A 21,452-nucleotide genomic window follows, 5' to 3' on the forward strand; every position below is an offset into this window, starting at 1 on the left:
CTACCCTTACCCCTTTGCTACCTGCCCTTAACCCTCAACTTGCTTCCAGTACTGCTTAAACTGCTATCTACCCATACCCCCTCCCTACCCTACAGCACTGTCTGCATGTAACCCTCTCCTTGCCCCAGCACTGCATAACTGCTATCCACCCTTACAACCTCCCTAACCCCAGTGCTGCCTGCCTCCAACCCCCTTCTTGCCCTTCAATACTGCTCCAGCTGCTATCTACCCTTACCCACACCTTACCTTCTGCACTGCCTGTCCCTAGCCTCCTCCTTGCCCCCCCCCCAGCACTGTCCCAACAACGGCATGCTCCCCCCTTCCCCACCAATAATATGTTAATAGACCCAGAAATGGTGAAATAGGACCCCAATTTTCTAAAGTGAGGGGTCCCTGGGACCCACAATTTTTTTCGCTCGGCGCGATCACTGCTGTCATATCTCACTGGTCACGCCCAATCTCGCCTGATCTTGGAAGCTAAGCAGTGAGAGCTCCATTAGTACCTAGAAGGGAGACCACTAGGGAATATTGGGTGCAGTAATATAACACTCCTAAATCTGTGTGGACAGCAGAAGTGGTGGAGCAACATTTGACCCCCACCCTCTTCATTCATATTTCCTTTCTTATGATAATCTATTTGACAGAGATCTGTATAAAACATATAAATTTGAAGGTCATAGCTCTTTAAATGGCCAATTAATCTTTACCAGGAGATACTAGAACAGTTGACATTCAAAAACTTACTAAATTTTAGTCTTATTTTCCTCATTATATGCCACTGTGTTACATATTTGAATCTTCGGTTATTTGTAACCTTGAATTTGTGATATTTTCACCTTAGTGCCACTAACACCTAAAATGTATTACTCCTAGTTTTTGATATTTTAGAATCTGCAATTTGTCTTCCCAAATATGGGTTATAGATTCATGATATCATATGAGGAAGGTTTAACCCATAACCTCCCTCAGTGTACTATATGTGTGTCTGTTTGTGTATTTCAAATTTTAACGCATACTAATTAAAAGTTAAGTTTTATTTTAAAGAGTGCCCCAACACAGAGTCTTTCTTTTTCCTTTTGAAACCTCGATATGCATCACTGACTCTGGGTGCACCACCAACCAAACTAATTCCTTGGATACCTATTTCAGGCATCTCTCATGTACATGCACTGTTGGTTTACAAGGGACAAACTTTACAAGAGCCCATTATGAAGATTATTCAAATAGTCCTGTGCGGCACCAAATTGAACCCTTTCCTCCCCCCCGCACCAAAGATCGTACACCATCACGGCCATGACTTTTGTGAAGACTCGTTGTGCTTTTGAAAGTCCAAAAGGCAAAGCCAAAACTGGAGGTGATTCTTCTGTACAGCAAACCGAAGGAAGAGTTGATGATCCTCCCCGTATGGGTATATGTAAGTAGGGATCCTGGATGTGCAAGAAGGCCATGTAATCACCTGCCTGCAAGGTCTGCATGATGGAGCGTAGTGATTCAATCCTGAATCTGTGTATTATGAGGTGCAGATTTAGAGTCTCGAGGTTGAAGATGGGATGGAAGGAACCATCCGATTTCTGAACTAGAAACAGGTTGGAGTAAAACCCCACTTCTCTCTGGGGAGGGGACCTGGACGATAACATTAGATGCCAGAAGGGACCTGACTGATGCCCTGAGGGCTTCTGCCTTGCAGACGTCGACTGGTAAAACAGTTGTGAAAATGCGAGTAGGAGAACGTTCTTGGAATGTCAGAATACCCCCAGGAAAAAAATGCCTATTTTCCAAGGCAACGTAGGTCATTTCCAGCCACTCATTGGCAATAACCAGAAGACAGCCGTCCACACTGGAAGGTCCCAGGCGGGGAGCCTACCTGTCATGATCCAGGTTTGTAGGTTGGCTTGGGAGCCTGGTGGTGTCCCCTGGACTTCAGAGTTTTGGATGAGGAGCAATGAGATCAAGGGGACAGCTGACCTTTTGCTTTCCAATGTGGACAAAAACAACGAAAGGAGAACCCTTTCGTGTTGGGCGCTGCTGAGAAAAAAAATAAAATAGGATTTTAAATGACCTACTGGTAAATCCTTTTCTCGTAGTCCGTAGAGGATGCTGGGGTCCACATTAGTACCATACGGTATAGACGGGTCCACTAGGAGCTACTGGCACTTTAAAAGTTTGAGTGTGTGGGCTGGCTCCTCCCTCGATGCCCCTCCTACCAGACTCAGTCTAGAAACTGTGCCCGAGGAGACGGACAAGTTCGAGAGAAGGATTTTACACAGATATAGGATTTAATTACCTACTGGTAAATCCTTCTTTCGTAGTCCGTAGAGGATGCTGGGCGCCCGCCCAACGCTTCGTGATCCTGCAGTGGTTTCTTAGTTCAGTACTGCTTAGTTCTTGGTTAAGTACTGTTTTGTTACTTTGTAAGTAATATTGGTCAGCCGTTGCTGATGTTTCAAGCTAGTTAGCTTGGTTTGCCTTGTGTGTGAGCTGGTGTGAATCTCGCCACTTTTCTCTTACATCCTAGAGGATGCTGGGGTCCACATTAGTACCATGGGGGTGTCCCAAAGCTCCCAGAACGGGAGAGAAAGCGCGGAGGCTCCTGCAGAACTGATTAACCAAACTTCAGGTCCTCAGAGGCCAAAGTATCGAACTTGTAGAACTATGCAAACGTGTTCGACCCAGACCAAGCAGCCGCTCGGCAAAGCTGTAAAGCCGAGACACCCTGGGCAGCCCCCCAGGCAGAACCCACCTTACGAGTAGAGTGGGCCTTAACAGACGTAGGACACGGCAATCCTGCTGTAGAATACGCATGCTGGATAGTGAACCTGCGAGAGATTGTCTGCTTAGAAGCAGGACACCCAAGTTTCTTGGGATCAGAGGTTTTCTGTGATGAGCAGTCCTCTTCACATTGATTTTCAGAGCCCTTACAACATCCAAGGACTTTGATGAAATTGAGGAGTCAGTAGCAACTGGCACCACAATAGGTTGGTTGATATGAAATGCCGACACAACCTTCAGAAGGAACTGCGGACGTGTCCGGAGCTCAGCTCTATCTTCATGGAAGATCAACTAGGGGCTCTTACAAGACAAAGCCCCAAGCTCCGACACACGTCTAGCAGAAGCTAAGGCCAACAAAGTGACAGCCTTCCACATGAGAAACTTGACCTCAACCTCCGGTAGAGGCTCGAACCAATCTGATTGGAGGAACTGTAACACCACGTTAAGATCCCAGGGTGCCGTAGATGGCACAAAGGGAGGCTGGATGTGCAGAACCCCTTTCAGAAAAGTCTGAACCTCAGGGAGGGAAGCCAATTGTTTCTGGAAGAAAATGGATAGGGCCGAAATCTGGACCTTTACGGATTCCAACCTGAGGCCCATATCCACACCTGCTTGCAGGAAGAGGAGAAATCGTTCCAGTTGAAACTCCACCGTAGGAAATTTCTTGGACTCACACCAAGATACATAGCTTTTCCAAAAAGGATGGTAATGTTTAGACATTTCTCCTTTCCTAGCCTGTATCAGGGCAGGAATAACATTGGTCGGAATGCCCTTCCGAGCTAATATCTGGCAGTCAACTTTCGTGCCGTCAAACGTAGCCGCGATAAGTCTTGATAAGCGAACGGCCCCTGCTGCAGCAGGTCCTCTCGAAGAGAAAGAGGCCTCGGCTCTTCTAGCAGTAGATCCAGAAGATCCACGTACCAAGCCCTTCTTGGCCAGACCGGAGCAATGAGGATCGCCTGAACTCTTGTTCTCCTTATGAGTTTTCGAACTCTTGGAATGAGTGGAAGTGGAGGAAACGCGCACACCGACTGGAACACCCACGGAGTCACTAGGGCATCCACCGCCACGGCTTGTGGGTCCTTTGACCTGGAACAATACCGCCAAAGCCTCTTGTTGAGACGAGAGGCCATTAGGTCTATTTGAGGTACACCCCAAAGATATGTTACCTCCGCGAACACCTCCGGATGGAGTCCCCACTCCCCTGGATGGAGATCGTGTCTGCTGAGGAAGTCCGCTTCCCAGTTGTCTACTCCCGGAATGAAGATTGCTGACAGAACCAACACGTGTTTTTCGGCCCAGAGGATGATTCTTATTACTTCTGACATTGCAGCTCTGCTCTTCGTTCCGCCCTGTCGGTTTATGTAAGCCACTGTAGTTACATTGTCCGACTGCACCTGAATGGCCCGATTTTGAGGATGATGGGCGCTCGTCGAAGACCGTTGTAGACAGCTCTCCGTTCCAAAATGTTTATTGGCAGGCCTGATTCCAGACTTGACCACCTTCCTTGGAAGGTTTCTCCCTGAGAGACTGCGCTGCAGCCCCGGAGACTTGCATCCGTGGTTAGAAGGACCCAGTCCTGAATCCCGAACCTGCGGCCCTCCAGAAAGTGAGATAGTTGCAGCCACCAGAGGAGTGAAATCCTGGCTTTTGGCGACAGACGTATTCTCTGGTGCATGTGTAGATGAGATCCGATCACTTGTCTAGGAGATCCAGTTGGAAGGGCCGAGCATGAAACCTCCCGTACTGCAGAGCCTCGTATGAGGCTATCATCTTCCCCAGAAGGCGAATGCACTGATGGACCGAAACCTAGCCTGGCTTCAGGACATCCCAGACCATTGTTTGTATCACCAACGCTTTCTCCTCCGGAAGAAACGACCACTGCACTTACTTCTGTGTCGAGGATCATTCCCAGAAAAGACAACCTCCTGGTCGGCTCCAAATGTGACTTTGGAAAATTCAGGATCCAACCGTGATCCCTGAGCAGATGAGTCGTGAGAACAATGGACAGCTTCTCCTTGGACGATGCCTTTATTAGCAGATCGTCCAGATACAGGATAATATTCACCCCCTGTCTGCAGAGGAGAACCATCATCTCCGCCATCACCTTTGTGAACACCCTCGGTGCCGTGGAGAGGCCGAAAGGCAGTGCCTGGAACTGAAAAGGACCGTCTAACGGTGCGAACTGGAGAAAAGCTGGATGCAGAGGTACGCATCCTTGATATCTAGGGATATAAGGAATCACCCCTCCCCCTCCAGTTCTGATATCTTGAACTTGAACTCCCTCAGAAAGGGGTTAAGTGATTTTAAGTTCAGAATGGGCCTGACCGAACCATCCGGTTTTGGTACCACAAAAAGGTTCGAATAGTAACCTTTGTTTTGCAGATGAGGTGGAACTGGTACAATGACCTGTGACTCTTCCAACTTTTAAATGGATTCATGTAGGACAGCCCTGTCTGCCATCAAAACTGGCAAGCCTGATTTGAAGAATCGGTGAGGCGGGTTTCTTTTAACTCCAGCCTGTACACCTGGGACACAATATCCTGTACCCAGGAGTTCAGGCCGGACGACACCCAGACGTGGCTGAATCGTCTGAGGCTCGCTCCCACCGGCCCTACCTCCAGGCCGCGCGGTCCACAGTCATGCTGAGGACTTTGACGTACCTGAAGCGGGCTTCTGTTCCTGGGAAACTGCAGCAGCAGGTTTCTTGGATTTTGCCCGACCTCCTCTAAAGAAGGTGTTAGATGGTTTGGACTTTCTTGATTTGACATTCTTGAAAAGGTGACTTAACCGCGGTTGCAGTGGAAATCCACGCATCCAACGCTTCCCCAAAGAGAGCCTGACCTGTGTAGGGTAGGTTCTCTACACTTTTCCTGGATTCCGAGTCGGTAGACCACTGGCGCAGCAAAAGTCCCCTGCGAGCCGAGACAGACATGGAAGATATCTCTGCAGCCATCGAACCCAGGTCTTTCATGGATTCCACCATAAATCCTGCAGAATCCTGAATGTTACATAAAAATAATTCAACATCACTTTTATCCAATGTATTTGAATCTTCAAGTAACGTGCCTGACCACTTTACTATAGCCTTATAAATCCATGCACAGGCAATAATAGGACGTAATATCGCCCCCAAAGCCGTGTATATGGATTTGAGCATAGTGTCAATTTTGCGATCAGCCGGTTCTTTTAACGCGGTAGATCCTGGAACAGGTAAAACCACCTTTTTGGACAGTCTGGAGACAGATGCGTCAACAATGGGTGGGTTTTCCCATTTTTTCCTATCCTCCTCAGGAAAGGGAAAAGCAACCAGAACCTTTCTAGGGATCTGAAATTTTCTCTCCAGGTTTTCCCAGGATATCTCAAATAATAAGATTTTACTTACCGGTAAATCTATTTCTCGTAGTCCGTAGTGGATGCTGGGGACTCCGTAAGGACCATGGGGAATAGACGGGCTCCGCAGGAGACAGGGCACTTTAAGAAAGAATTTGGATACTGGTGTGCTCTGGCTCCTCCCTCTATGTCCCTCCTCCAGACCTCAGTTAGAGAAACTGTGCCCGGAAGAGCCGACAGTACAAGGAAAGGATTTTGGAACCCAGGGCAAGACTCACACCAGCAACACCAATCACACCGTATAACTTGTGATAAACTTACCAAGTTAACAGTATGAACAACAACAGAGCATCAGATCAACCCTGATGCACTATAACATAACCCTTATGCAAGCAATAACTATACACAAGTATTGCAGAAGAAGTCCGCACTTGGGACGGGCGCCCAGCATCCACTACGGACTACGAGAAATAGATTTACCGGTAAGTAAAATCTTATTTTCTCTAACGTCCTAGTGGATGCTGGGGACTCCGTAAGGACCATGGGGATTATACCAAAACTCCCAAACGGGCGGGAGAGTGCGGATGACTCTGCAGCACCGAATGAGCAAACACAAGGTCCTCCTCAGCCAGGGTATCAAACTTGTAGAACTTTGCAAAAGTGTTTGAACCTGACCAAGTAGCTGCTCGGCAAAGCTGTAATGCCGAGACCCCTCCGGCAGCCGCCCAAGAAGAGCCCACCTTCCTTGTGGAGTGGGCTTTCACTGATTTGGGCAGCGGCAATCCTGCCGCAGAATAAGCCTGCTGAATTGTGTTACAGATCCAGCGAGCAATAGTCTGCTTTGAAGCAGGAGCACCCAGCTTGTTGGATGCATACAGGATAAACAGCGACTCAGTTTTCCAGACTCTAGCCGTTCTGGCTACTTAAACCTTCAAAGCCCTGACCACATCTAGTAACTCTGAATCCTCCAAGTCACGAGTAGCCACAGGCACCACAATAGGTTGTTTCATATGAAAAGATGACACCACCTTAGGCAGAAATTGTGGACGGGTCCTCAATTCTGCTCTGTCCATATGGAAAACCAGATAGGGGCTTTTATGTGATAAAACCGCCAATTCTGACACACGCCTAGCCGAAGCCAAGGCTAATAGCATGACCACCTTCCACGTGAGATATTTTAACTCCACGGTTTTAAGTGGTTCAAACCAGTGTGACTTCAGGAAACTCAACACCACGTTCAGATCCCAAGGTGCCACTGGAGGCACAAAAGGGGGCTGAATATGCAGCACTCCCTTTACAAACGTCTGCACTTCAGGCAGAGAAGCCAGTTCTTTTTTAAAGAAAATAGACAGGGCCGAAATCTGGACCTTAATGGAACCCAATTTTAGGCTCAAAGTCACTCCCGCCTGTAGGAAGTGAAGGAAACGGCCCAGCTGGAATTCCTCCGTGGGGGCATTCCTGGCCTCACACCAAGCAACATATTTTCGCCATATACGGTGATAATGTTTAGCCGTCACGTCCTTCCTAGTCTTTATCAGCGTAGGAATAACTTCATCCGGAATGCCTTTTTCTGCTAGGATCCGGCGATCAACCGCCATGCCATCAAACGCAGCCGCGGTAAGTCTTGGAACAGACAGGGCCCCTGTTGCAACAAGTCCTGTCTTAGAGGCAGAGGCCATGGGTCCTCTGTGAGCATTTCTTGCAGATCTGGATACCAAGTCCTTCTTGGCCAATCCGGAACAATGAGTATTGTTCTCACTCCTCTTTTTCTTATGATTCTCAGCACCTTGGGTATGAGAGGAAGAGGAGGAAATACATAAACCGATTGGAACACCCACGGTGTCACTAGTGCGTCTACAGCTATCGCCTGAGGGTCTCTTGACCTGGCGCAATACCTCTGTAGCTTTTTGTTGAGGCGGGATGCCATCATGTCCACCTGTGGCAGTTCCCACCGACTTGCAATCTGCGTGAAGACTTCTTGATGAAGTCCCCACTCTCCCGGGTGGAGGTCGTGCCTGCTGAGGAAGTCTGCTTCCCAGTTGTCCACTCCCGGAATGAACACTGCTGACAGTGCGCTTACGTGATTCTCCGCCCAGCGAAGAATTCTGGTGGCTTCCGCCATCGCCACCCTGCTCCTTGTGCCACCTTGGCGGTTTACATGAGCCACTGCGGTGATGTTGTCTGACTGAATCAGAACTGATTGGTCGCGAAGCAGGGTCTCCGCTTGACGTAGGGCATTGTATATGGCCCTTAGTTCCAGGATATTGATGTGAAGGCAAGTCTCCTGACTTGACCACAGACCTTGGAAATTTCTTCCCTGTGTGACTGCCCCCCACCCTCGGAGGCTTGCATCCGTGGTCACCAAGACCCAGTCCTGAATGCCAAATCTGCGGCCCTCGAGAAGTTGAGCACTCTGCAGCCACCACAGGTGAGACACCCTGGCCCTGGGGGATAGGGTGATCAGCCGGTGCATCTGAAGATGTGATCCGGACCACTTGTCCAACAGATCCCATTGAAAGGTCCTTGCATGGAACCTGCCGAAGGGAATGGCCTCGTATGATGCCACCATCTTTCCCAGGACACGCGTGCAGTGATGCACCGACACCTGTTTTGGTTTTAATAGGTCTCTGACCAGTGTCATGAGCTCCTGAGCCTTCTCCATCGGGAGATAAGCCCTCTTCTGGTCTGTGTCCAGAATCATGCCCAGGAAGGGCAGACGAGTCGTAGGAATCAACTGCGACTTCGGAATATTTAGAATCCAGCCGTGCTGTTGTAACACTTCCCGAGAGCGTGCTACGCTGATCAGCAACTGCTCTCTGGACCTCGCCTTTATGAGGAGATCGTCCAAGTATGGGATAATTGTGACCCCCTGCTTTCGCAGGAGCACCATAATTTCCGCCATTACCTTGGTAAATATTCTCGGTGCCGTGGAGAGACCAAACGGCAACGTCTGGAATTGGTAATGACAATCTTGTACCACAAATCTGAGGTACGCCTGATGACGTGGATAAATGGGGACATGAAGGTATGCATCCTTTATGTCCAGAGACACCATAAAATCCCCCCCTTCCAGGCTTGCGATGACCGCTCTGAGCGATTCCATCTTGAACTTGAACCTTTTCAGGGATATGTTCAGGGATTTTAAATTCAATATGGGTCTGACCGAACCGTCCGGTTTCGGTACCACAAACATGGTCGAATAATAACCCTTTCCTTGTTGAAGGAGGGGAACCTTGACCACCACCTGCTGAAGATACAATTTGTGAATTGCAGCTAACACTATTTCCCTCTCTAAGGGGGAAGCTGGCAGGGCCGATTTGAGGTATCGGTGAGGGGGCATCTCCTCGAATTCCAGCTTGTATCCCTGAGACACAATCTCTATTGCCCAGGGATCCACCTGGGAGTGAACCCACTTGTGGCTGAAATTTCGGAGACGCGCCCCCACCGGGCCTAGCTCCGCCTGTGGAGCCCCAGCGTCATGCGGTGGATTTAGTGGAAGCCGGGGAGGACTTGTGTTCCTGGGAACTAGCTGTGTTGTGCAGCTTCTTTCCTCTGCCCCTGCCTTTGGCAAGAAAGGACGCACCTCGGACTTTCTTGCCTTTTTGTGAACGAAAGGACTGCCTTTGGTAATACGGTGCTTTCTTAGGTTGTGAGGGAACATATGGCAAAAATTTTGACTTTCCAGCAGTAGCTGTGGAGACCAGGTCCGAGAGACCCTCCCCAAACAATTCCTCACCCTTGTAAGGTAAAACCTCCATGTGCCTTTTTGAGTCGGCATCGCCTGTCCATTGCAGAGTCCACAGGACCCTTCTGGCAGAAATCGACATTGCATTTATTCTAGAGCCCAGTAGGCTAATGTCTCTTTGAGCATCTCTCATATACAGGACAGCGTCTTTTATACGCCCCAGGGTCATTAATATAGTATCCTTGTCCAAGGTATCCAGATCCTCAGATAAGGTATCCGTCCATGCTGCTACAGCACTACACACCCAGGCCGACGCAATTGCCGGCCTTAGTAAGGTACCTGTCACAACTGAGGGCCTGAGCTGACGGGAGGCAGCCTCAGTTGTAGGGGCTGAGATGTACCGGAACCTGGGAGGTTGTATCAGACCCCTGGACATGTAAGTAACATGAATAATAACTGCCCGAAGGCGTGACCACGACAACTTGGATAAAAGTCAATGATGTTTATTATGACAACTCCGCAACACAGCAGCAGTAAAAGAAAACGTAAAAGTCAGCAAAGAATAAATACAGTTCCTGGGTACTACAGGATGGCAGGAGCCACAGGGCACTGGTAGTGTGAGATAGTTCTTATGATCTTCTAGATGGAAAGTCCTTACCAGGCCCGACTGTAGCAATGGAGATAACCCAGGATTGTGCCAGCTGGTGTTCCAGGAAAAGCTGGGTTGCTGAAGATAAAACAGCTGCTGTGGATACTGGCTGGAACCAGACTGTTGTTAGCACGGAGTGGATACTGGCTGGAACCAGTTAAATAATAAATGAACTTGGGAGCGATGAAATATGAACTGAAATGTAGAACTTGAGAGCGGAGAAATAATAATACCGGTGGAGAGTGGTAAAGTGTAGAAAGGACACCGGCCCTTTAAGGGAAGCTGTACTCTGCTGGAAGCTGAGCTGGAAGCAGGTAATGTTGTAGCTGGAAACAGATGAATCCACAATGGATTGGAGAGTCAGGCTACACCGCAGGTGGAATGCTGGTGCGGGTCTCTATGGTGGAAGTCTTGAGACAGGAGCTGGAACCTGGAAGACAATCACAGGAGAGAGACAAACAGGAACTAGGTTTGACAACCAAAGCACTGACGCCTTCCTTGCTCAGGCACAGTGTATTTATACCTGCAGCAAGGAAGGGATTGGCTAGGCAATTATGCAGATTAACAATACTGACAACAGATTGGAGGAAATGATCAGCTGACAGAATCCAAGATGGCTGCGCCCATGCAGACACTTGGAGGGAAGTTTGGTTTGTAATCCATGTGGTAATGAAAACAGTAATGGCGGCGCCGGCCACTGGAGACAGGAGACGCCAGGCTGACAAGTGCACATCCAACCACGCGGACACAGCGGAGGCCGCGGCTGACGTAATCGCCACTCTGACACTCTGCATGCAGAAGCTCAGGGACGGCGGCGGAGGCCGCGGGAGACGCCATGCCAGATGTAATAAGGCGTTACTGTGACAGCGTCTCAGAGAGACAGGAGAGGATACAGGAATGTGAACATTAGGATAACAGATGGGATCCGGTCCTGGAGCGCTGAGCCAGCCTTAGGAGGCATCTGATGGGTAAGAAATGGCGTCCAGATACCCGGATCGTGACAGCACCCCCCCCCTTTAGGAGTGGCCCCAGGACACTTCTTTGGCTTTTGAGGAAACTTGGAATGGAATCTCCGGACCAAGGCAGGAGCATGGACATCAGAAGCATTGGTCCATGAACGTTCCTCAGGGCCGTAACCCTTCCAGTCAATAAGATACTGTAGTTGACCGTAACGGTGACGTGAGTCCAGGATCTTGGCCACTTCATACTCAATGCCTCGTTGAGTTTGGACTTTCGGAGTTGGAGGAAGTGAGGAATGAAACCGATTCAAGATCAGCGGTTTCAACAGGGAAACATGGAATGTCCTGGGTATTTTTAAGAAGGGAGGCAACTGAAGTCTGTAAGCAACAGGATTGATGACTTGTTCAATCTTGAAAGGACCGATATAGCGAGGTGCAAACTTCATACTGGGAACTCTTAACCTCAGATTCTTCGTGGATAACCATACCCGATCACCCACCTTGAGAGCAGGAACTGCTCGACGCTTCTTATCCGCAAACTTCTTGTACCTGAACGATACCTTGAGCAGAGCTGATCGTACGCTCTTCCAGATATTGGCAAACTGATGCAAGGTGATATCCACTGCGGGAACAGAAGTTGCTGGAAGCGGTTGGAACTCAGGGACTTTAGGGTGGAATCCAAAGTTAGTGAAGAATGGTGTTGAAGCAGATGAAGAATGATACTGGTTGTTATGACAGAACTCGGCCCAGGGAAGTAATTGAACCCAGTCATCTTGAGAGGAGGACACATAGATGCGGAGGAAGGCCTCCAAGTCCTGATTCACCCTCTCGGTTTGACCATTGGTCTGAGGATGGTAAGCCGTGGAAAACTTTAGCTTGACTTGAAGGACTTGACATAAACTCCGCCAGAATTTGGCTGTGAATTGAACTCCTCGATCTGAGATAATTTCTTCAGGAAGACCGTGGAGTCGGAAGATCTCTTGTATGAATACTTGAGCCAACTTGGAAGCTGACGGAAGACCGGTGAGAGGAATAAAGTGTGCCATCTTGGTGAACCGGTCAACTACCACCCAGATGGTATTGAACTTGTTGCACATAGGTAAGTCTGTAATGAAATCCATCGACAAGTGGGTCCATGGTCGACGGGGAACGGATAGTGGAACCAGTTGCCCCGCAGGCGACTGGCGGGATACTTTATGTTGGGCACACTTTGGGCAAGATGCAATAAACTCCAAGACGTCCTTTTTCAGAGTTGGCCACCAATAGGACCTAGAGATAAACTCCAGGGTTTTTTGGATACCTGTATGTCCGGCAAAACGGGAAGCATGGGCCCAATGCATGAGCTTCTTCCTTAGCATCGGCTTCACAAAACTTTTCCCTGATGGGGGCGTAGAGTCCATCCCTACCGTGGAGAATGCCAACGGATTTATAATAGGATGCTTGTCTGAAGACTCTGACTCATTTTCTTGCTCCCATGAGCGGGAAAGGGCATCGGCCTTGCGATTCTGAGAGCCCGGACAGAACTGGAGTTTAAAGTCGAACCTGGAAAAGAAAAGCGCCCATCTGGCCTGACGAGGGTTGAGACATTGTGCGCCCTTCAGGTATAAAAGGTTCTTGTGGTCTGTAAGTATGGTGATTGAATGAGAAGCTCCCTCCAACAGATACCTCCACTCTTCTAGAGCGAGCTTGATGGCTAGCAACTCCTGGTCGCCAATGGCATAGTTGCGCTCAGCTGGGGAGAACTTCCGGGAGAAGAAACTGCAAGGGTGTAAATGGCCATCTTTAGCCCTCTGAGATAACACCGCTCCTACTCCAACGGAGGAGGCATCCACCTCTAAGATGAAAGGAGAGTCGATGTCAGGCTGTTTCAGAACAGGCGCAGAGATGAACCTTTGTTTTAAAAGATGAAATGCTTGCATGGCTTCTTCAGACCACTTGGACGGGTTAGCACCCTTCCTAGTGAAAGCAGTAATAGGCGCCACAATGGTGGAAAAGTCTCGTATAAACTTTCGGTAATAGTTGGCGAACCCTAAGAACCTCTGACCACTTTGAGGGTTAAGGGTACCGGCCAATTTTGGATTGCTTGTAGTTTCTCAGGATCCATCTCTAGTCCGGAACCGGACACAATGTACCCTAGAAACGGAATGGACTTGACTTCAAAGACGCATTTTTCTAATTTGCAATAGAGATGATTGACACGGAGACGGGACAGAACCTCTTTAACCCAAAAACGATGTTCCTCTAAATCGTTGGCAAAAATGAGGATATCGTCTAGATAGACCACGACATGACGGTATAGAATGTCTCTGAAGATCTCATTGACAAAATGCTGGAAGACAGCTGGAGCATTGCTCAATCCGAAGGGCATGACGAGGTACTCATAATGTCCGTCACGGGTGTTAAAGGCGGTCTTCCACTCGGCACCCTCACGGATCCGGATGAGACTGTATGCACCTCGCAAGTCCAGCTTTGTAAAGATGGTAGCTCCGCTAACTCTGTCAAAGAGCTCAGTAATCAGGGGTAAAGGATAACGGTTCTTGATGGTAATGTCGTTCAAACCTCTGTAGTCGATGCACGGCCGCAGACCACCATCTTTCTTTTTTACAAAAAAGAAGCCTGCGCCGGCTGGAGAAGAAGGTCGAATGAACCCCTTTGCTAGGTTCTCTTTAATATATTCCTCCATAGAATGCGTCTCAGGCAGAGACAACGGATAAGTTCGGCCTCGAGGTGGAACCTTCCCTGGAACGAGATCAATCGGACAGTCCCATTCTCTATGAGGAGGAAGGATATCAGCAGAAGCTTTACTGAACACATCCGTGAAATCTTGATATGGAGGAGGTGGAACATCAGACGACCTGGGGGAGGAAGAACAGACAGGCAATACTTTAAACAAACATGTCTCAGCACAGGAGGAACCCCATGCCAGGATTTGCGTAGTCGTCCAATCAATTGTAGGATTGTGAAGACGGAGCCATGGAAGGCCCAGGACCACAGGATGTGTGGCTCTTGGAATCACTAAAAAAGAAATAAGTTCGGAATGAAGAACTCCCACTCTCAGACGAACTGGTAGAGTCCTTAAAGAAATAACTGCATCAAAAATTTTGCTGCCATCCACGGCAGTTAAAGAAATGGACGAAGGAAGTCTCTCGGTGGGTAGGGACCACCGTTTAACATAGGCTTCGGTAATAAAGTTCCCAGCTGCTTCGGAATCAAGGAGGGCAATGACGTTCCGATAACGTTGAGCAACTTGAAGCGAGACTGGGAGATTACAATCTTGAGGAGATGGAGAGGAGATCATTACTCCTAGCCGGCCCTCTCCTTGGCGAGCTAGGATTTGGAGTTTCCCGGACGTTTGGGACAGGCATTAATGGTGTGAGACGGAGCTGCACAATAGAGACAGAGAAACTCGGAGAGACGTCTTCGGCGCTCAGCAGGAGTTAAACGGGAACGGCCAAGTTGCATGGGCTCATCTTTAGATGGTGACAGTTGACGAGGAGGAGGAGCAGAAGATTTTGGAGCAGATGATCTTCCACGCTCAGTTGCTCTCTCTCTGAAACGTAAATCAACTTTCGTGCAGAGTGAGATTAGCTCATCTAACTTAGAAGGTAAGTCTCTGGTAGCTAACTCATCTTTAATACGCTCAGATAAGCCATGCCAGAATGCAGCATACAGGGCCTCGTCGTTCCATGCCAGTTCGGATGCAAGGATCTGGAACTGTATCAGATATTGTCCTACAGTACGTGACCCCTGGCGTAAACGGAGAATCTCGGATGAAGCTGAGGTTACCCGGCCTGGCTCGTCGAAGATGCGCCTGAATGTTGACACGAAGGCAGTGTAGGAAGATAGCAGGGTGTCGGACCTCTCCCATAACGTTGATGCCCAATCAAGGGCTGAGCCAATGAGAAGAGAAATAATGTAGGCAATTTTTGTACGGTCACTGGGAAAATTGCCAGGTTGTAGCTCAAACTGAATCTCACACTGGTTGAGAAATCCCCTGCAGAATCTTGGAGATCCGTCAAATTTTGCTGGCGTTGGAAGATGAAGACGTGGAGCAGAAATGGGTAAGGTGGGTGGAGTTATAGCTGGAGTCACTGTGGTTGACGCACCAGACGCGCCTGATCCACGGAGAGTTGTCTGAATCCCATCCAGCCGAGTAGAGAGATCCTGGAGACAGCGGATGATGTGGCCCTGTGCAGCCTCCTGATGTTCTAGTCGGGCTGCCAGTTCTTGCATCGGCCTGGCCGCTTGATCCTGGTCTCCGGCTGGATTCATTAGGTCAGTGCTTACTGTCACAACTGAGGGCCTGAGCTGACGGGAGGCAGCCTCAGTTGTAGGGGCTGAGATGTACCGGAACCTGGGAGGTTGTATCAGACCCCTGGACATGTAAGTAACATGAATAATAACTGCCCGAAGGCGTGACCACGACAACTTGGATAAAAGTCAATGATGTTTATTATGACAACTCCGCAACACAGCAGCAGTAAAAGAAAACGTAAAAGTCAGCAAAGAATAAATACAGTTCCTGGGTACTACAGGATGGCAGGAGCCACAGGGCACTGGTAGTGTGAGATAGTTCTTATGATCTTCTAGATGGAAAGTCCTTACCAGGCCCGACTGTAGCAATGGAGATAACCCAGGATTGTGCCAGCTGGTGTTCCAGGAAAAGCTGGGTTGCTGAAGATAAAACAGCTGCTGTGGATACTGGCTGGAACCAGACTGTTGTTAGCACGGAGTGGATACTGGCTGGAAGCAGTTAAATAATAAATGAACTTGGGAGCGATGAAATATGAACTGAAATGTAGAACTTGAGAGCGGAGAAATAATAATACCGGTGGAGAGTGGTAAAGTGTAGAAAGGACACCGGCCCTTTAAGGGAAGCTGTACTCTGCTGGAAGCTGAGCTGGAAGCAGGTAATGTTGTAGCTGGAAACAGATGAATCCACAATGGATTGGAGAGTCAGGCTACACCGCAGGTGGAATGCTGGTGCGGGTCTCTATGGTGGAAGTCTTGAGACAGGAGCTGGAACCTGGAAGACAATCACAGGAGAGAGACAAACAGGAACTAGGTTTGACAACCAAAGCACTGACGCCTTCCTTGCTCAGGCACAGTGTATTTATACCTGCAGCAAGGAAGGGATTGGCTAGGCAATTATGCAGATTAACAATACTGACAACAGATTGGAGGAAATGATCAGCTGACAGAATCCAAGATGGCTGCGCCCATGCAGACACTTGGAGGGAAGTTTGGTTTGTAATCCATGTGGTAATGAAAACAGTAATGGCGGCGCCGGCCACTGGAGACAGGAGACGCCAGGCTGACAAGTGCACATCCAACCACGCGGACACAGCGGAGGCCGCGGCTGACGTAATCGCCACTCTGCATGCAGAAGCTCAGGGACGGCGGCGGAGGCCGCGGGAGACGCCATGCCAGATGTAATAAGGCGTTACTGTGACAGCGTCTCAGAGAGACAGGAGAGGATACAGGAATGTGAACATTAGGATAACAGATGGGATCCGGTCCTGGAGCGCTGAGCCAGCCTTAGGAGGCATCTGATGGGTAAGAAATGGCGTCCAGATACCCGGATCGTGACAGTACCTGAATGTGTATAAATGGACTTCAGGGTACCCTCTTGCTTTCTATCCGCAGCATCTTTTAGGGTGGCCGTATCCTGTGACGGTAGGGTCACCTTCTTGGATAAGCGTGTTAGAGCTTTGTCCACCCTAGGGTTGGATTCCCAGCGTAGCCTGTCCATTGGCGGGAAAGGATACGCCATAAGCATCCGTTTGGAAATCTGCAGTTTTTTATCTGGAGATTTCCAAGCTTTTTCACATAACTCATTTAGCTCATGTGAAGGGGGAAAGGTCACCACCTGCCTTTTTTCCCCATATATATGAACCCTCTTGTCAGGGACTGGGATTTCCTCTGTGATGTGCAACACCTCCTTCATTGCTATAATCATATAACGTATAGCTTTAACCAATTTTGGCTGTAACTTTGCATCATCATAGTCGACACTGGAGTCAGAATCCGTGTCGGTATCTGTGTCAACAATTTGGGATAGTGGGCGCTTCTGAGACCCTGACGGCTTCTGCGACATAGGATCAGGCATGGGCTGAGACCCCGACTGTCCTAAGGTTTCAGCTTTATCCAACCTTTTATGCAAGGAATTAACATCATTTAAAACCTTCCACATAAAAATCCAATCAGGTGCCGGCGCCGTCGGCGGAGACACCTCATTCATTTGCTCCCGCTCTGCTTCCACATAGCCTTCCTCGTCAAACATGTCGACACAAGCGTACCGACACACCACACACACAGGGGATGCTCTTTTTGAAGACAGTTCCCCCACAAGGCCCTTTGGAGAGACAGAGAGAGAGTATGCCAGCACACACCCCAGCGCTATATGTCCCAGGAATCACACAGTAACTTAGTGTTAACCCAGTAGCTGCTGTATTATATGTTTTTGCGCCTAATTTATGTGCCCCCCCCTCTCTTTTTACCCACTTCTACCGTGAATCTGCAGGGGAGAGCCTGGGGAGCTTCCTCTCAGCGGAGCTGTGGAGAGAAAAAGGCGCTGGTGAGTGCCGAGGAAGACGCCCCGGCCCCTCAGCGGCGGGCTTCTGTCCCGCGTTTCTGTGTAAAATTATGGCGGGGGCTCATGCATATATACAGTGCCCAACTGTATATATGCCCAACTTTTGCCAAGAGGTCCTAATTCCTGCCCAGGGTGCCCGCCCCCCCCACGCCCTGCACCCTACAGTGACCGGAGTATGTGGGTTTAGTGTGGGAGCAATGGCGCACAGCTGCAGTGCTGTGCGCTACCTCAGTTTGAAGACTGGAGTCTTCTGCCGCCGATTTTGAAGTCTTCTTGCTTCTTTCACCCGGCTTCTGTCTTCCGGCTCTGCGAGGGGGACGGCGGCGCGGCTCCGGGATCGGACGACAAAGGGTGAGATCCTGTGTACGATCCCTCTGGAGCTAATGGTGTCCAGTAGCCTAAGAAGCAGGACCTATCTTCAGAGTAGGTCTGCTTCTCTCCCCTCAGTCCCACGCTGCAGGGAGTCTGTTGCCAGCAGATCTCCCTGAAAATAAAAAAACCTAACAAAATACTTTCTTATAGCAAGCTCAGGAGAGCTCAGTAAACAGCACCCAGCTCGTCCGGGCACAGATTCAAACTGAGGTCTGGAGGAGGGACATAGAGGGAGGAGCCAGAGCACACCAGTATCCAAATTCTTTCTTAAAGTGCCCATGTCTCCTGCGGAGCCCGTCTATTCCCCATGGTCCTTACGGAGTCCCCAGCATCCACTAGGACGTTAGAGAAATAGCATTTAATTCCTTAGACACAGGGAAGCTTAGCAAGGTTTTCTTATTGTCAGTGAAGTAAGCCTCCTCAACCTGCTCAGGTGTTGTATCTGCAATATTCAACACATCTCTAATGGCCTCAATCATCAACTGCACCCCTTTTGCAAGAGATGCCGCCCCCTGCAGCACATCCTCATCACCATCTGCTGTGTCAGAATCGGTATCCGTGTCATCCTGCATAATTTGGGCAAGAGCACGTTTATAAGAGCTTTTGATAGAGGCTACCAACTCAGGCTCTCTTGCAGGGACCTGCGCTAAAACAGTGCATGTACGCTAGGGGGCTCTGAGGGAACAAAACCGGACCAAACTGCCATAGAGTTCTGTAAGACCCGAGTTGCAGTTTCATTTTGTGCAACCCTAGTAGAAATCTGAGAAATCATATCCTGAGAGGAATTATCCTCCGCAGCATATGACACAGAATCCCTGGACATTGTTTTATGGAGACAACAAACACTCAACACACACACACACAGGGAAGGGTCAGACAGAGTTTCTCCCCTAAGAGAGACAGAGATTGGGGCCAACCCACACACAGCGCTACAGGATATAGGGAAACCCTTACCCAGCGCTTACTGTGCACCTTAATAGGTTACACAGTATAGATACAGGAAACCAGAATCAATAGCAGCCTGAACAAGATATGCACCAGCCTCCTGAATATTATCCACCACACAGTAATTTACAGTAAACTGTAAATTAAATCTACAGTATGGGTTCCCAGAGTGAAGGCCATCTTCCAAGGAAACCACCTAGTGCCTTGGCTACCCAGGTGGGGGTAAGGGCTGGCTGCAAAGCTAAACCTGCGGTAGCCTAAATAAGGAAATTTTCTAATTTCCTGTCCGTAGGGTCCTTAAGGGAGGCCACATTAGGGATGGGAAGAGTGGTTGATTTAACCAACTGCGCAATGTGTACAGTCACTGGGGAAGAAAGATCATGAATGAAAGACAATTGTATGCTTTGTTGTGAGGCTGGAAACATTACTGCTTGTACCAAAAGAACATACAGGTAAGGTTAATTACATGGCTGTGTAAAAATTAAAGATGTACAAGAAAAACTTTATTGTTAAATTCCCAGCTTACAGAAAATAAAGACCTTCATTTTCTTACCGCAGCACTTCCTCATTGACGCACAGGTACAATCCAACACACTCCGCTCTGCACTCTTCATAAGTGGAGGCAATGGTGGAGAATTTACTGTCCCAAGTTTCCCCTGGTTTGTACCAACTTTTCACCTGATAAGAAGAATGCAAATGTAAGTGGATTGGGGAACACAAAGGAACAATTGAGCTAAAGGGGAGACTATAGGAGTACACAGATGAGTGGTTACACTTCACCCTAGGTGGTATGGAACTGGAACAAAAACATTGCCTCCTTGTGCCCTATGGCTTTCATATTCCTTCTTAAGGGGGGTACTCACGGAGTGATCGCTGCTTAAAATCTAAGCAATCTGACTAGATTGCTTAGATTTTAAGCAGTGATCTCTCTGTGTGTACCCCCCACAGCGCTGGTGCTAGATTGGCCTGCCGTGCAGGCCAATCTAGTAGGTCGCTCATTTCACCCGCTGGGTGAAATGAGCGGCTTCCCACACTCCCCCCGCATGCTCAGCACACATAGCGGGGAGGGGGGAGATGTGTGCTGAGCGGTTCGCTCAGCACACATCTCTCCCTAGATCTGCCAGTGAGTACTGGCCTTTAGTTTACACCTAGTCAAGAAACGAGGCAAGAAACAGGGCAGAGTACAACATCCATGGAGAAAGGTATTTAGCAGTAAACATGCAAATCTGACTTTCTCCATCTGCAGTAAGGTGACAAAGGTGGTGGAATTTCCTTCCAAATTTAACGTTCCACTTTTCAAAATTGCTGGCTATATAGTATCTCTACAAACCAGGCGAGCCAGACAGGTGGCCCTGTTTTCTATGAGAGATCGGTAAGATGGACTTATGAGGAGCAATCGCATAAGCACTAGGAGGAATACATAAGATATCCTGGCGGTCGGGAGGACGGTATTTCGGGATCCCGGGGCCAGCACTGTAATACAGGTCAAATTCCAGGCGTTGGTATGTTGAACACCGGGATCCTGAACGCATACCCACTGGGCATTTTGATGAATTCTAACTGCCCCCCTATTTCAGTAGTCTGCCATTTGTAGTGTCTAAATGCCACGATAAAGTGATGTAGGTTCTAGACATATGGGTCTCAACGTGCTCCATAGTGCATTCTGAACAACAAGTATAATTGCACAAATTGTATCAATTGCAGAGTTATTACAATTGTCCGTAACACATTCATTCAGTACAAGATAGTAGCGCTTGGGTTGGTCAAAAATGGAGCTATGTGCGTTGGGAGACAGAATTTAATACCCCTCTGACAGATCATGAATGGAATAAAATTTTCATGAATATTTTTAAAAATGTCTCGGTGCATTAATCACACTGAAATGATGTTTAAGTTAATTCATGGCCTTTATCACACACCAGATAAACTCCATAGGATCTGGCCTGATTCCTCTAAATTCTGTTGGAGACATTGTGGGTTGGATGGTACCTTAATACATATATTCTGGACATGCCCGATTATTAGGCCGCTTTGGACGGACGTTTTTGGACTGATTGAAAAGGTTACAAAGGTGCTCCTCCCTCCCCGTCCTGAGAGATTGTTTTTTTGCATTATTTCCCTCCCTCCGTACCCTCTGAACACTCT

At 48.7% G+C, this 21,452-nt stretch overlaps 1 protein-coding gene across 1 annotated transcript in view; it reads right to left on the minus strand.

Annotated features, from left to right (window-relative positions):
- DPP3 (dipeptidyl peptidase 3) overlaps nt 1–21,452 on the minus strand; it is a 173,825-nt gene that overhangs the window by 59,380 nt on the left and 92,993 nt on the right. The window contains exon 13 of the mRNA XM_063945092.1: nt 19,861–19,985. Within this exon, the coding sequence (XP_063801162.1) occupies nt 19,861–19,985 (125 nt within the window). The remainder of the gene's footprint in view (nt 1–19,860; nt 19,986–21,452) is intronic.

This window comes from Pseudophryne corroboree, chromosome 11 (genome assembly GCF_028390025.1).
Source record: "Pseudophryne corroboree isolate aPseCor3 chromosome 11, aPseCor3.hap2, whole genome shotgun sequence".
Classification (NCBI taxonomy): Eukaryota; Metazoa; Chordata; class Amphibia; order Anura; family Myobatrachidae; genus Pseudophryne; species Pseudophryne corroboree.